Source organism: Zonotrichia albicollis, chromosome 21, assembly GCF_047830755.1.
Source record: "Zonotrichia albicollis isolate bZonAlb1 chromosome 21, bZonAlb1.hap1, whole genome shotgun sequence".
In the NCBI taxonomy this organism is placed as follows: domain Eukaryota; kingdom Metazoa; phylum Chordata; class Aves; order Passeriformes; family Passerellidae; genus Zonotrichia; species Zonotrichia albicollis.
This window is the reverse complement of record NC_133839.1, coordinates 6,818,209-6,834,624: the sequence shown is the minus strand read 5'-3', so window position 1 is coordinate 6,834,624 and position 16,416 is coordinate 6,818,209. Positions and strand designations below refer to the sequence as shown.

The following is a 16,416-nucleotide window of genomic DNA, read 5'->3' as shown; positions in this document are numbered from 1 at the left end:
TAAAAGGGAGGGGGAAATCAAGATAACGTTCAACCAACGACCAGCATAAGGATATGGCTGCAATGTTTCTGTCACAGTACCTGTTAATCACTTTCCTTTTGCTTCCTTGTCACATAAAACAATTTGGTGTTAGTGTTACCCAAGCTATTGAAAATGACAAGACCCCCCTCATGCAAAAAAGGTTACAATATCAACAGGAAAACAAAGTTAATTCAGTATGTACTAACGTTTCCAGTTAGTTCAAAACAAACCAAAAACTACCATAACCAGAAGGTCAAAACAGAAAGTAAAGCAAGTTATCTGGACTTGGCCAATGATGGTTCTGGGTACAGTATAATCAAGTGTGACGGCTTAATTTGAAGACACAAATTTAATCAGAAGGTTTGGAATGCAAATCTCTACAAAAATGTTGACTTTCAATGGCCACAACAAAAAATAGACAAGTAGCAGTTGCGACAGAAGGTATTTTTTGAGATATAGCTGTTAAGGGCGCCCAATCCACTGAATTTTAGCTGAAAATTTCCTTGTCTTGCCCAGCCCCATGGACATGCTGCAATCCCTCCATGGAGAACTGCAGCAGTGTGTGTGTGTGTGTGTGTGTCCTTGTGCCTGCTGGAGCTGCGAGGTCTCGGTGGCGTTGGACACACCTGGGTCAGCTGCAGCAGAGCGGGGACCTTCCCCTCTGCTGGATCCAGCACGGCAAAACAGAGATCCAGCACGGCAAAACACAGACCCAGCACGGCAAAACACAGATCCAGCACGGCAAAACACAGATCCAGCACGGCAAAACACAGACCCAGCACAGATCCAACACCTCTGCTGGATCCAACACAGATCCAGCACAGCAAAACACAGATCCAACACCTCTGCTGGATCCAGCACAGCAAAACACAGACCCAGCACGGCAAAACACAGACCCAGCACAGATCCAGCACCTCTGCTGGATCCAGCACAGCAAAACACAGATCCAGCACAGATCCAACACCTCTGCTGGATCCAGCACAGCAAAACACAGATCCAGCACAGATCCAACACCTCTGCTGGATCCAGCACAGCAAAACACAGATCCAACACCTCTGCTGGATCCAGCACAGCAAAACACAGATCCAGCACAGCAAAACACAGATCCAGCACAGCAAAACACAGATCCAGCACAGCAAAACACAGATCCAGCACCTCTGCTGGATCCAGCACGGCAAAACACAAATCCAGCACAGATCCAACACCTCTGCTGGATCCAGCACGGCAAAACAGAGATCCAGCACAGCAAAACACAGATCAGCACAGATCCAACACCTCTGCTGGATCCAGCACAGATCCAACACCCCTGCTGGATCCAGGGCAGCCCAGCACATTCCCCTCTGCTGGATCCAGCACGGCAAAACACAGATCCAGCACCTCTGCTGGATCCAGCACAGCAAAACACAGATCCAGCACAGATCCAACAGCCCTGCTGGATCCAGCACAGCCCAGCACATTCCCCTCTGCTGGATCCAGCACAGCCCGGGCCGGGCTCCATCCCCGGCATCTGCAGTCTGCTCCACCCCATTCTTCTGCTGCCTACACTCAACTCCAGGGACAAATGGAAAAAACAAACTCCCACACCACACTAACAAGCTGAGGAGAAAAGGGAGGAATTTATATTATTTCCTCCCATAAAGAGGAAGTGATCAGTTGTCTCCAAAAAGCAATGTATTTATGATTAAAATGCTTACAACCCCATAAATACATTGCATGGAGTAAAAAAAGGGCAGAAGATACCAAGCTATTTGTGTTAAATTACTAAGGTTAGTTGTAAATGTCATAGTTGAGAAATACAAATTTCTCACCAAGAGGTACCACCCTCCACCAAGAGAATTAAGGCCTCTCTTATCCTGATGCTGTGCAGGAGAAAAATGTGCAAAAAATGCTTAAAATGTGTAAATGTAACCACCATTTTTGTTATTGCTGCTATCTTTGTTATTAAAAAAAATCAACCAGAATTGTGTTTAACTTCCTAAACGACAGATCTCATATAAGCATTACATCTAAATCTGTTTCTTCAAATAAAATTTTGATTTCAGTCTGACCAATATGGCTAGCGTGGCTTTTTATTTCAACAAGAACAGAAATAAATTACTTCTTGTGAACAATGTATCCTGTTATCTTATTGAAAGTATTTTCCACAGCTTAACAATTCCATTATTACAGTTACAGATCCTGCACACAATGCAGCAGAAAGCAACCCATTTTCAACCTTTTGTCCATTATTTTCTCTGCACAATCCATAAATAAGGATAAATTAAGATTGCAAGGAAGAACTCCCTGCTAGTTGCATATAAATGCATGAAAATCCCGCAGTGGGATTTAAAATTTGTGTTGAACAAATCTGAATCCCTGACTAAGGCCTTTTGGTGAACACAGTCATTGGAATCTTCTGGCACTTTGCTGAAAGCAAAAATGCCAAAAGAAAATGGATTATTTGTTTTCTAGAAAGACACAGAACCATTTCAGGCTGAGTTGGCTTTTTTTGGTTGTTTTTTCATTTTTTTCCCCTTGATATGCTCATTCACCATCTCCAGACAACTGCTCTTCAAAATCTATTTAAATATGTATGAAAGACTGCTCAGGAGTCACGTACATTTTCGACAGGAACACGAACCTGGTTTATGACAAAACAGCTACAAAAAAATCCTGAACAGCCAATATGAACCTGCTGAAAAAATATACAATGATAATTACTTGGTTTTCCTTCAATATCAAGGAAAATGGTTGCCCTATTGGCACATATTTATGACCCAGCAATGCAGATTTATATTGTTTTAACCGGGTAAGGTGTATGTGGGCAACAAATTGAGAAACGCTTGATTTAGATTTATTTTAAATTAGGAAAAAAAAAAAAAGCTATTTTTTTAATAACCAGGGCAGGGACAAATCCCGATTCTTTTACAAAGGAAGCAGTAGACCTTGCCCTACATACATAACACACATTAAAGGAACAGAGGTCGGGAGATTCTGCTGAAATTCCTCCCTGCCCGGCAGCTCCGTGAGCCGCCCCCACGCCCGTCCCTGCCCGGAGCCCCCCGGGCCCTGCGGCAGCGGCTCTGCCGCGGCCCCTCCATCGCTCCTTCCTCCTCCTCCCGCATCTCCTGACCTTGGACAGGGCTGGGCAGCCGCGGGAGCCATTGCTGTGCAATGATTCCCGGCGCCCCGGCTCCATCCCCCGGGAATTGTCCCCGGGAAATGCTGCCTGGCAGCCCTGCAGGGCCGGGCGGGCACGGCGGGGGCTGTTCCCCGCCGGGGATGTTATTGATGTCATTTTCCGCCTGTTTGTCCCTGCCCGGGCGCTGAATGGGATTCCAGCCGCGGGTCGCGCTGCTCAGGACGGCGGCGGCCGCTCCCTGCCCGCCCGCCCTTCATTCGCGCCGCGCCCCCGCCCTTCGCTCCGCTCCGCTCGACCGAGGCCCGCGGGGAGCCCCCGGGCCCGGCTCTGCGGCGCCCCGCGATAAAGAACCGCCCGGTGGAGCCGCGGAGGGCGAGACCGAGAGGCGGCAGGGACGCCCGCGGAGGCAGGGCCGGCCTCAGCCGCACACCTGTGCCCGGCGGTGCGTGCGGGGCTGGGTGAGCCCGAGCGGGGCGCGGTGAAGGCCGCGCGGCGCCCCCCGCCCGCCCCTCGCCCCATCCCCTCACCGGGTCTGTGGGTGCGCAGGGACCTCCCGCCGGCTCCGCGCCCTCCGCCACGGACCGCGCGCGCCGCCCGCACCCGCCCTTTTTATAGCCCGGCCGGAGGTGACGTCAGCGCCGCAGAGCGGCCCTGCCCGGGCGGCGGAAAGAGACGAAGAACTTCGGAAAGAATCGGGAAAGGAACGCGGGGAGGCCACGCCCACCCGAGCTCCGCCGGTGAACGATGGGGATCCGGAGAGAGCCGAGCGAATCCGGAAAGAGACGAGCGGTTCCGGGAAAACCGAGGGAGAGGGTCCGGAAAGGAACGAGAGGTTTCGGAATGACCGAGCGGTTCCGGAAAGAGCCGAGGGGAGGAGCAGGGTGCGGAGGGCGTTCGTGCCCTGCAGGGACCGGCTCGGGCACCACAAAATCACTTTATTAAAGGGGGAATAGGGTAAAATGTCCGCACTGGGGGACGGCAGAGCGGTCTGTGCCCCCTTCTCCAGAATCGGGGCCAGTTTGGGTCTCAGAGAGTCGAGGTTCAGCTCAGTGATGGGGACAGGTGACCGGTGCAGCATTCAGTCAAAGCAGCAGCTTCGTTAGTTTTACATTATATAAATATGTATTTATATATACATGTATAATGCACACACATATATATAAATAAAATTTATATCCACATCTACAGGTAAGAGGGGCTGCTTGAAGCACCGTGCAGTGTCACCCAAAGCCTGGCAAGGACACAGCATCAAAAGGCTGCAAGCGCCTGTCAAGGGAAAGCTATTTCTGAAAAGCTGATGCATAAATTCAAAGGAAAATGAGCCTTCAGTATTAAATCAATGTTTAAAATAGACACATTCTACTCTAAAAAAATGGAAATAATTAGAGATTAGAGGGCTGGAAGGCAGCAAGAACGTTATTGGCTCAAAGTGGTGAGTGGGTTTGATGGCTGTGTGAATTAATGACACTTTATTTGAGTGAAGTACTTAATTGGAAGCACAGGCACTTATGGTGACACTGCATGATGGGAGTGCCTGGAACTCCTGTCTCCAAGCAGGACTCTGACTCACACCAGCTTTGATGCATCTCATCCTGGAGGCACAGTTATTTCCACAGCTGCAATGCTCTCCTTGGTCATATTTGATATAAATGTACATACAAAACCACCAGGGATATATGCATATGACCTTATTTGCATTGCATCTTAACAGCACCAACTGGCTAACATCCAAACCTGCTAAAATGACAAAAACAAGTCAAACACTCAGCTGAACCAGCAGATAAAACCTCAAGCTACATCTAAAAACAAATATTGATTCTTATGAAGCACACACATTATTCATTTAGTATTCATATGAGTATTTTTTAAATAGTAGGTATGTGGATTCTCTTTACTGAGGCAGAAAAGGATATCTTGAATTTTTATAAAAATATATATTTTATTTACCCCACAAATGTTAGAAACCCCAAGTAGCTGTAGCAAAAAAAAGCAGTATTGTATTTCACAAGTACATCATCAAATTCCTCCTTGGGTTTGGCACAAGCAGACAATTGTTTCTAACAGACAGGACCAATCCCTGTCTTGGCAAAGTGAAATTATCTCCACCATAATTATGAAATATGCAATATATAATTAAAACATCTCCACTCAGTATCAAAAAGCTTTGTACATTTTCAAGTATACTAATAAAAGTTGCATTGCTCCAGAGTTACCTGGCAGAAAGGACACCAGGAGGACATTTCCAATTTCCCAGAACAATCACAAGGTAACAGTAGTCTAAAGTATTCCAGAGTCAGTTTACAAAACACATAAACCAAATACAAATTTAAGTTAGGCACTAGACAATTTTAAAGACAATGTTAAGGGTTTTACAGGCCTGAATCCAAAGCACATGTTACAACCTCTTCTAAGCAATCTCAAGAACTGTATGGAAAAATCAAATTATTATTCTCATATGAGAATATGAATTGTTCTACAGCTTCAAACCGTGGTGCCTCTAGGAAAAATAAAAAGTCTGGTAAAAATAACATTTTCAACTTGCAACAGTATATTGGCAGAATAATTAACCACTTTGTAGAACTCAAAAGTAATTTTTTTCATGTTAAGATGCCACCAAAACAGTTCAAGGGCAGCTCACTGTAAATCCAACAGATTTCCCATCTCCCCAATTCATCAAGGAACTGTGGATTTTCTTGCCTGCCCCTTAATCAACAGAAAAAAATACAGAATTTTGATTGTTACAGGAGCTCTTCTTTCCCCCACCAACCTTTTGGAGCAGTGACTCCGCCTCTCAGAGTCCTGACTTTTGGAGTGAGGTTACATCCAAGGGAGAGCAGAGTCAGCACTGCCCAACCCTCCCCAGCCTCCCCACACACTTCACATGTTATTGAGACAAACAAGTCCCTCAGCATAATTACAGTTGAATTACAAAAGATGTAAGAAATACAAAAATAAATTTGTAGCAGTAATTTGGAGATTGATTATGCTGGTAAGAGTTCATAAAGCTGTGAGGTATTTTCACTTCCATGAGCCAAACAGCACTCTGGAATTTTGCAGTCCAATTTTTCAGTCCTTAACTCCAGAGCCATCAGCACAATGGATTTAAAGCATCTTCCACATGCTTAAACATATGAAGGAAAAGTCTTGAAGTTTCAGTAATTTATTATATAAAAACTTATAAAGATCTAATGCAAAGATTAGCTTTAAGTCTAACAAATAAATGTTCTTGAATTAAACACTAAGGGGAAAGGAAATACAGGTTGATTTATGTTCTCCAAAAGGAAGGTGTCAGAATGCCCTTTGGTAATGGAATTTCCTCTGCACGTAGACATTTCTAATGGAGAGAAAGACAAATAATAAAGATAAATAATAAAGATAAATATTTTAATTTGATATTTCTTCTCAGGAATTCTGATGGGTCTTACTATATTCAAAGCTAATAAAATGTGTCAGTTTAATTATTAAATGAAAGTACAACTCAAAGCTGTCATGTTTTAATATCACAATCTAAGTCAACATTTCCAGAACAATTTAAACAATCAAGGATTTACAGCTTTGCAGGCTTTATTTAAGAAATATGCAGAATGCAATGCTAAACAAACACAACAGAAAGCAGTTCAAATTGTCACTTCCCCATATATTTAATCAGGACAAGTGCTAGAAAGAAGCAACTACTGATAAGAAATAGCCCTGACAGCAATGACTCAGCAGAATCCTCCTCAACCTGTACATCTCCTCTCACTGATCTTCCTTTATAACTAAAACACATTTTCATTGATAAAAATGAGAAGTGAGGTAAGAAAGCAGCGAGATATTTGGTATCATAACTATCATTAAGGTAATTCAGTAATTGAAAAGTTACAAAAGAGGGTTAGATCATAGAGAGAGGTCTGGTGGGTGGCAAGCTGTGCCAACCTCACTATCCAAATCATGAATATATTCAGTGATGGGAAAAAACAAAACCCAAACCATAATATCTGAAAATTAAATTAACAACAAAAAAAACCAACCCAAAACTGCTTTACCTGCACGAAATTCTTCAATCGTGACAAGCAGCCCATCTGGCCAGAGCTGGTCACAGCTTCAATCCTGCAGAAATAACAGCACGTTTCCAAATCTATTTAGAAACTTGGGTTTGATTCACAAGGGGTGTGGGGGTGGATGGCAGGGATTGGAAAACATGGATGAGTCATTTCAGAGAGAACACCAACACTCCCAACCCCAGATATCATACCTTGGGATATAGGATTTCTGGATAAAGAACATTGTTTTCCAGAACTGAATCCCATACTGCTTCATCAGAGCATTGCCACACACCTGTGATACAGAAAGTGCAGGTTATAAAATTCAGTTTCAGACTTGCATGACAGCTGCAATGAACCTGCTCCACACCAACCACTCAATGCTTTATTCAGGCATTTAAAGAAATACACCTACACTAAAACAAGCAAATCCTCCCAATGCTATTACTGCTACCACAATCATCCTCTTTCCTGTTATATGAATCTTGACATCCTTGATTTCACCCCACTCTCCCTCCAAAAATAGTTCTCTTTGCTAACACCATGTGCTGGGGCACACTGTGGTCATTTCCCCACTGTGATTACTGCTGTGTGCAGTGATCCATCAGCTTTACAGGACAAATGCTCCACACACTACAGGACAAATGCTCCTCTGACTTCACCACCCCCAACAGAATCCCCCATGGGGTATTTCTCTTTCCACTTTCTCATCTGTACTTTTACAGTTCTTTAGAAGCATTTGAAGAGCAGAGAAGCTGCTTGTGTTCAATAGTGTTTGTGTCCCCTGACTTTAACTTTGGCTCTTATTTAGCACAGGCCTATTATCTTAGGAGAGAGGATTAATATCCATCAGGCTCTGATCTTTTCAACCTGAAAAATCTATCCTGTTTTAGGAACTATTTTGGCTGGAGCAGCCACAGGACCTCCTTGCACAGTATGAACTGCCAAGTACTTAGAACAGACCTTATATAAGACCACACAGCTATTTTTAAAATGCCAGAAACCTTAAACAGAATCAAATACAACAAAAGAATCTGTGTTTATAGAAACTTCAGTTTTGAAATCATTCAGCTCCAAAGCTGTATTTGCAAGAATGTGGAAATAGTCACATTCCTTTCTGAAGGAATAAGAACAAGTTAGAAAAACCTGCTGTGAATCTCATCTCAGCAATCCCTTCAGAACCCAAAAGGGATGTAAATTGGTGACATTTAACTACTAACAGTTATCCACACCACTTACTTCCAGGAAATCCAAGAGCAGCATAGCTGTCACATCTGCCAGAGGCTCCAGATTCAACATCTGGGCAAGCCAGCGCCATCCATAGCTCAGGCCATGAGGATGAGCCTACAAAGCAACAAAGGAACTACTCAGCACCTGCTTTATGACTTGTTAAACACAATTATCAAAACAGACAGTTTCCTGATTGACTTTCTTCTTTATAAAACTTGGTCACTGTGAAAACATGAACGAAGGACAAGTTCACACCATTAATTACTTGGCACTGCTCTGTTCATCAAGGTTATGATCATTTTCCTTCAAATATATCCTGAGCGAGCTTAAATTCAGCACACCTCAACTACAAAACAAGCTTTCAATACATTTAATGGACTCATGGGATAGTAACAAGGTTCTAGGTATAATGCCCCACACATACCCCTTGCCTGTTTCCATAAGGCCAGCGGAGCTGAATGATGGCAGCATAGAGACGAATCATTCCTGACATCCTTTTAAGGAAATGATCTTGTTCTTCCACTTTAGAATCATGAACTTCATATCCAAGCATCCTTAGAGGGAGAAAACATTCTAGTTTTAGTGCAGCAAAACACATTCACTCAAGTCTCTGCAGCTCTCAGCTTACTTGAAGTCAATCCTATTGAGAATAGGGATTCTCCAAAAATATGCAAGAATTATTGAAAGGCTGATATCACCCTCTGGACCATATGTTCCACCATTTGGTGAGGTATAGGAAGAGGTCACAGAGAAGCTGTGGCTGCCCTGTGGAGAGCCTGGTTCAAGCATGGCTTAAAGAAAGAGGCCATGAAGGTATTCAGCTAAGGGAAAAATAAAAGGCCGCTGTAAAGCAGCAGTTCCCAGGCTTGATTCTGTAAATAATTAAGGTTCTCAGCCACCTTTTATATAAACAACAAGATTCTCAAAAACAGGCAGATATCCTGTCCTTGGCTGCTCTGGGAACAGATGGCTGTTCTGGGAACAGATACAAAGGTTTTGAGAACTTTTCATATCATGGTGAGAACACTGATCTTGGTTTCAATAAACAAACTTCAGGTATTGTAAACTAAAAGAGGAGCTGAAGTTTTCTCTACAGCCTATCAGGAGCTCAGATTTTGCAATGTGCATGAAGTGAATTAACACTGTTATAAAAGGTGCCTGGTTGATCAATAAATCCGAGTCAGATGCTGACCAACAAAGGTGGGTCGTGTCCCTTCACTTCAACACTGCCCCATCCAAGAAAATGCTCAAGGACAGGCTGGATGGGGCTCTGAACAACCAGGTCTAAGAAAGGTGTAAGGAACAGATGGGTTTTTGTGAGTGAACCTGCAGAGTCAATGCCAGTGTGCTCAGTGGAGCTCACTCAGAACAGTCCTCACCCTTGCAGGGCTCATGCAGAAAAAGCCCAGCAGTGAATTTACCTCTGATACTCCTCCATAGAAGTGCCTTCTTTCCGAGCAGGGTAAAATGGCACAGCATAGGGGCACTTCTTGTGCAGATGAGCCAAAAAGATGTCTCCGACTCGAGGGTGTAATTCCCAGATTCCTGAGAGCACCACAGCAATTGGGAAAGCTGAATCATGGTGAAAAGATACTTCTCCTTCCCCATGTTTCTGGAGGGTAGAAAAGGAAAGTCAGCCACCACTCTTTCAAGTAATTTCTCAAAGGAAAAAAAAATCCTCCTCATTTTTGTAGTTAGCTTTTACTAAAGAATCTGAACGTTTCCATGGCTATGAACCAAGGATAGAAAAGCTGATGAAGCCACATATCCTCAGCTCCCACTGAGGATGACAATAAACTGTGGCTCGGGATGGAAAAATGGGATTAGCAAACACAGGCTGCACAAGATATTCTCAACCCAAAGAATCACTTCCAAATATGTACAAATTACTTTTACTTCATGGGCTGATTTTTGCATGCGTTTGTTCCTGCAGGGAGAAAAGTTTCAAACAGCCCAAATTTTACAAATAAACACAAGAGAAAAATACTGCCAACTCCAAAAAAAAGCAAGTTTAACTTCATTTCTTGAGAGGTGCTAACAAGAAAGCAGGGACTGAAGTTTGCCTCATGAGCCTTAGTGTTGGGGTTTTTTGTCCCCCAAATTCTGCCAAAATATAAGGTTTGAACCTATACACAGTCTTGTGATACACCAAAAATTAACTGTCAAACTATTTTCCACAACACTGTACCTACCTAGTTCAAAATATGTAAGATGTAAGCCTGAAATTTAAAGTTTCTCCTCCCAAAAGAAATAAAATAAGGGTTGGAAGTGAAAGAGAAACTAAGTTTTTTCACTGCATTCATACAGGCAAACTGAACACCCAATGATTTTTGATTTTCATAGCTGAAGAGACAGTTCAGTGTCCAAAAGCATCTCCTAGAGCACTGGCTACCTGTGCCACCCCAAAAAAGAGATTTCCTCACCACAAACTTCTCTGCAAGTTTGTAGCAGACAAACTCCAGCCCCTGTGGATGCTGAGTCACGGACACCGCTTGTCCTTCAGTCTGAACAGGCTTCCCAGACAGCAGATTATTGATCTTGTCAAACACCTCTCTCAGCTTGGAGCCTGCAAACACACAGGGAATGCACAGAGACAGAAAATAAGGGAACAGCAGACAAGTCTTACCCAGAACACACCAAGCTCACCAACACCAGACCCACACCCCAAAGGGCACCTTTGCTCCATCTGATTAACCAAACTTAATCCTGATGAAGAAAGATGCTCCTAACAGAAACAAGAGGCCTTACAAGCAAACCCTCCTGCACAGACAGGCTGTGTGCAGGTCAGCTTTCTGCTACAGGAACAATTTATATGCTTGTGCCCTCATAAAAGCTTTAAAGCAAAAGGAATTTCAGTGGGATTGAGCTCTTGGTGTTTTCCTGACCTGATATGCTAGAGATCTGGCTCACAGGGATTGTAGCAGCTTTCTGCAAGTTTGTTTTTATCTTCTTCACCTGGAGAACAAACAAACAAACAACTTTAAAATCTTTTCTAAACAAGTATATATCTGTAACAGTTTGGATGAGCAGAGTGGTAACAGAGGCTGCTACAACAGTTTGTAATTTTTTAAAATGAAAACTATCCTGTTTACCCTAGAAATTAGGATAATCTCTCTTCAATAGTATTAATAATTTGTTCATACCTCGGTGTTGCTTTTGCAGTTTGCAATTTCACTGAAAGCAGCAACACATTGCTCAGCAGCATCCTGAAGCTGCTGGTACCACTGCATGATACTTTCTTCTGTTTTAAGCTGAAGTCCTGTTGTTAAAAAAAAAAAACAAAAAAAACCAAAAAAGATAGTAACTCAGAAAGACTAAATCTCTAAAGAGAAAATGAATTTTAAAAAATGCAAGTCAAAGGAATAAAAAAGATTTTTTAAAAAGCCTAACCAACCTTCCTTCTGCTGCTTTTCCCCTGTTTGTTGTGCAGGGGCAGGAGTCTGACTCTTCATCTGCTCTTTCTTCTCTAACTCTTTCTGCTTTTGTTTCTTTTCCTCTTCATCTTTCCTCTTCTTTTCCTCTAGAGCTGCAGTGATTTCCTGCTGCATGCTGGATATCAGCCCTCGCATCTCCTGCAGGGCTCGTTCAGTGCTGGCCACATCTGCTTGAGTTGGGAACCCTTTCTGCCAAGAAACACGAGAGGTGACACAGCATTGACCTTTGTTCCAGGGTAAGAGGGCCATCAGCAAGCACAAGGAGCCTTTGAAGCATCTGCCTTCAGAGTTAGCTCCTTCAGGAGCTAACTACATGTTTTATCCCCATCTCCTTTATTTGTACATAACATTGGTCATTATATTTGTAAATAATGCAAGTCCATGACTGAATCTCCTAAGATCTCGGACAACAAAAATTAAGAATACACTTGGACAAGTGCAATAGAACTCCACTGCAAAGCCTTGACAGCTCCCTCTGCTGAAAGCCAGCTGTGACAAGCTGGTACACAGGATTAGCCTTATTAGTGCTTTATCTTTTGAGACTTGTATCCCATCCTAGAAAGAAAAAATGTCAAGGAAAGCCAGCTACTGCAGAAAAGCTCATGAGGAGAGGAGAATCATAAGATGTTCAGTATTTAACAATTCATGAACCAGTCCACTGTCACAGAGGGAACTTTACAGCACCAAGAGTTTACAGCAATTTAATTTGAATCTTTCTCCTGTAGAAGTTCTCATGCATTTTGATAAGCCATTTTCAAGAGAACAGCTGAAGTGCCAGAGGAAAGAATTCCCCTTTGAAAATGGGTGCTTTATAGGATGAATATCTAAAAACATTGCTGTGCCATTTCATGACAAGCTGCCTTTGAAGACAACTACAGAGAGCTTTAGGAAGGGGTGACAGCCCAAGTTGACACCTGCAGAGCCTGTACCTCGCTCGTGCTGCGGATCAGCCCTGACACCAGCCCACAGATCTGGTTGCCACGGTTGCTGTAGGCAGACAGATCAATTCTGGGCAAGTCTTTGTGCCTGAAGTTGGGATCAATCTGCTGGTTCAGCTGCAGCAGCTCCTCCTGGATGGAATAGAGGCGCCGCAGCCTCTCCTGGCCCTCCTCCTTGCGCAGACGTTCCAGCTCCTCCTGCCGCTGCCTCTGCTGCTCTGCCTCGCGCAGCTTCAGGTTCAATATCTGGGGACACAAAGACACAAGAGTCATAAAATACCTCAATAACTCCAGTTGTACAGTTCCTTCCCGGTCTGATGGCTCCAGCTTTATAGGGCTGTCGCAGACATTTCTTCATAGAAATCCTTTCTTTGGGATTTGTCCTTCTTCTGGGAAGCAGAGCCCCAGAAAAAGAATGTAAACAAATTGTTATCGGCTGCTGTGAAAATGTGGCAGGGGTTCCTGTGATTGGCCCTCCTTAAGGGCCAATCACAGGAGCAGCTCAGGGGAGATTCCTTCAACACAGAACTTTGTTATTCATTCCTTCGATTCTATTCTTAGCTTAGCAGTCTCTGCAAGCTCTCTCTTTATTCTTTTTAGTTATGTTATAATGTACTATATATTATATATCAATAAATTAAGCCTTCTGATCAAGGAACAAGATTCTCGTTCTTCTCTCACCACAGTGACCGTCTAAGGTCGCTGCAATATAGGGCCTTTCTGCTCCTAGGACACAAGTGCCTTTACTGCATTTCCACACTGCAGCACATACCCAGGGTAGCACCAGAAAATCCATCCTCACTTCAGAGTGTCATGAAAATACAAATAAATCAATTGGTCTTTCTAGTTCCCACCCAGCAGTCATGGTCTTTTAATAAAGACAATTCTTAAGAGTCTCAGACCTTTGCTCTATGTCGGTGTTCTTCCTTCAACTTCTCTTGCTGTCCCTGAGCCTCCTTTGAGCTACAACACACATAAAGACAGAAAAACTGTATTCAAGACATTCAGGAGACAAAACACACACCAACACACAGGAAGCTATTCTTAAAACAAGCTAAAAGAACTTTAGCTGTCACAAATATTGCCTTTTTCTAACCATTGAAACCTCAACAATAGCCAGACATCTTCTCTGACAGACAAACTCTCATAGTTAATGTAAGACAAACAGCAGGTGAAATTTCCAACCACAAGTGACTAGCACAGAATTGTCAGAACAGGAATTAATCTGCACTTGAACTAAATGCTATAAAATTCTACTGATACCAGAGGTAACCTCACCTCTTCTCCATGACTTCTTGCAACTCCTGGAATTCCTGATGCCGCTTCAGCTCCCTCAGTTCATCGAAGCGCTTCAGCTGCTCACTGGCCTGGGCATAGGCTGCCCTCACCATCTGCTCCTGCTCCTCCAGCCGCTGCCTCAGCCTCTCCTGCATTACAAAGGCACTCACTGAACAATGTGCACAGAAGAAAACACAAACTAAACTGCCCAACATTTATAACTTGCTGTTCTTGCACTGTTACCTCTGACTGTGGAGCTCTCCTGGGTGTCTCCTCACAGACACCCCTTCAATCATTTTTTTCTTACCTTTGCTTTCAGCCTGTGCATCTCTTCATACAACCGAATGCAGCCTTCAACTTTTGCAACTTTAGATGACAGAACCGCTGCTGGAACAACTTCTTGCTTTGTTTCCAGGAGACTAAGATGATCATTTTCCTGCATGGTAAGCATAAATGCAAAATCAGTGTTTAAGCACAGGATCAGCAACTCATGGAGGAAAACAGAAAACGCAAATCTCCTAAACTATTATTTGCCCAGCTTCCTACCCTTCTGCCTTGTAAAATAGAGTCAGAATACATGTAAGTCACTCAAAGACTCCAGAGAACCCAGTGTGGTTACTCATGGAGTTTTACAACAGCCCTGACCCTCGTCTGTGACCTTATGGATGAATCCTGCACTGATAACCCACAACACAACAGAGCTCCAACTATTTTCCCCTGTTATGGTGAAAAATGGAGTTTGCTTTGGGTCCATAGTGAAACATTTCTCTATGAAAATCTTGCTAATACTAACTTTATCATCACCTGTTTATACTACAAAAAAATTAAAAGTAAGGATGTTTTCCCAATAAATTAACAGAGCCTTGATGGGACAATTTATGACAGCAAGTGAGGATTTTATTTTTTCTCACAGCTGCTCCAAAAAAATATGGATTATAATCAGAGAGCTACCTTGGTCTCACTGGGCTCTGTAGATGAAGGTGGTGACGAGCTCCGGTGGCTGCCAGGCGGGATCTTCTCTGCAGACGCCCGTTTTGGGAGCGGGGTGGATTGTTTGGGCGTTGAAGTCTCGGAGAGTGTGATTTCCTCTGCCAACTGCCCGCTAAGGCTGTCCAGCACCCAGCCGCAGTAAGGGGAGAGCTCAACGGGAGCCACACATCCTTCCAGGGCAGCCTTGAGAGAAAACATTCTCCGTGAACGGGGCACAGCCTTAATTTCAATAAAACTTTAACACACCATGAGCACACCTGCACAGTTAGTAGCTGCTTTATCATCGCAGCTCAGTATCCCATTTAACCCTTTTTTTCTGCTGTCTTTCCAACACTTTTTCCGGACTATCCAACTTTCGCAGGACATTTGAACCCCCTCGGGCCAGCCCCGCTCCCTGATCCCGCTCTCCCGAGCCTGGACCCGCTCTGGGGATATTTCAAACCCTCAGTGTTCACCGGGGTGAGCGGTCGCTGTTTCCCTGTTCCCGCTCTGGGGGTATTTCAAGCCCTCAGTGTCACCGGCATGAGCGGCCGCTGTTTCCCTGTTCCCGCTCTGGGGTTATTTCAAACCCTCAGTGTTCACCGGGGTGAGCGGTCGCTGTTTCCCTGTTCCCGCTCTGGGGGTATTTCAAACCCTCAGTATCACCGGCATGAGCGGCCGCTGTTTCCCAGCGGGCAGGGCCGGCTCCCGGGCGCGCCCTCACCTCATCCTCCTGCCAGTGGCTGCAGTAGCTCAGCTGGCCCTTGCTGGAGAGGCGCAGGGCCTCCAGAGTGTCGAAGCGGAGTTGCCACGACTCCATGACGATCGCGCACTGGCCCAGGGGCTCCCTCACGGCCCCCAGGGTCCCTCACGGCCGGGCCGGCCCCATCCCGCCCCTTCCGGGCCGCGCTGGCCGCATCCGCCGCGTGCGGGCGGGACGGGCGGTGCCGCCCCCTGGCGGAGAGGCGGGGCCCGACCAGGGCCGCGGGTTCGAGTGACGCCCCGGGGCCGCAGGTTCGAATCCCGCCTCCGGCAGCGCTGCGCTAAGGAGCGGGCCGGAAAACAGCTGCGGGTTCACCGATTTCCCATTTATTCTGTGTGTTCTTGCCCAGAGCTGCCTTGTGCTGCAGAAGCAGAGGGAATACTCCACCCGTGAACCACAGAAATAGTTTGGAATTCAGCGGCCTGCACCAAAGCCCCGGGATGTGTTTGCTTTTCCAACTTCACAGCACCTAAAGATTAAATCCCCACCGTACCCAATTAAAATGTAGTTTATCGGTTTCTCCCACAGCACTTCTGGGATTTTTAAATTGTTAAACACGCACAATTACAGATCTTTCAAAAACTGGTTAGTTTAGAAAACTTTCATGGCAAATACTGCCAGTGACCATATCACACAGCAT

General features: G+C 44.7%; 2 protein-coding genes across 2 annotated transcripts; both read right to left on the bottom strand.

Annotated features, from left to right (window-relative positions):
- Positions 1–5: 5 nt before the first annotated feature.
- On the bottom strand, positions 6–3,199 carry LOC141731391 (uncharacterized). The gene is made up of 4 exons (XM_074556646.1): positions 3,134–3,199; positions 1,315–1,560; positions 1,145–1,176; positions 6–1,074 (listed from the first exon to the last, which is right to left on the bottom strand). Exons 1-4 carry the CDS (start codon positions 3,197–3,199, stop codon positions 417–419), a joined length of 1,002 nt encoding a protein of 333 aa, XP_074412747.1. The 3' UTR covers positions 6–416.
- A 1,872-nt stretch (positions 3,200–5,071) lies between these two features.
- Positions 5,072–15,916, bottom strand: GLE1 (GLE1 RNA export mediator). Its single transcript, XM_014269560.3, has 16 exons — positions 15,738–15,916; positions 14,996–15,217; positions 14,352–14,480; positions 14,045–14,193; positions 13,669–13,729; positions 12,758–13,012; positions 11,789–12,017; positions 11,538–11,653; positions 11,280–11,349; positions 10,818–10,960; positions 9,816–10,006; positions 8,819–8,948; positions 8,404–8,508; positions 7,377–7,459; positions 7,168–7,231; positions 5,072–6,476 (listed from the first exon to the last, which is right to left on the bottom strand). The coding sequence occupies exons 1-16, from the start codon at positions 15,831–15,833 to the stop codon at positions 6,408–6,410; spliced, it is 2,112 nt and encodes a 703-aa protein (XP_014125035.2). The 5' UTR covers positions 15,834–15,916; the 3' UTR covers positions 5,072–6,407.
- Between the last annotated feature and the right edge of the window lie 500 nt (positions 15,917–16,416).

Excerpts from the sequence above, each read along its gene's own strand:
- LOC141731391 (XM_074556646.1), bottom strand. The coding sequence starts at position 3,199 with ATGGAGCCGGGGCGCCGGGAATCATTGCACAGCAATGGCTCCCGCGGC. Across the intron at positions 1,561-3,133 it reads GCTGCCCAGCCCTGTCCAAG|GCAGCAGAAGAATGGGGTGG; the intron begins GTCAGGAGATGC and ends AGTTGAGTGTAG. Across the intron at positions 1,177-1,314 it reads CCAGCAGGGGTGTTGGATCT|GTGCTGGATCTGTGTTTTGC; the intron begins GTGCTGGATCCA and ends GATCCAGCAGAG.
- GLE1 (XM_014269560.3), bottom strand. The coding sequence starts at position 15,833 with ATGGAGTCGTGGCAACTCCGCTTCGACACTCTGGAGGCCCTGCGCCTC. Across the intron at positions 8,949-9,815 it reads TCTATGGAGGAGTATCAGAG|GATGCTTGGATATGAAGTTC; the intron begins GTAAATTCACTG and ends TCTCCCTCTAAG. Across the intron at positions 8,509-8,818 it reads CTTATGGAAACAGGCAAGGG|GCTCATCCTCATGGCCTGAG; the intron begins GTATGTGTGGGG and ends GTTGCTTTGTAG.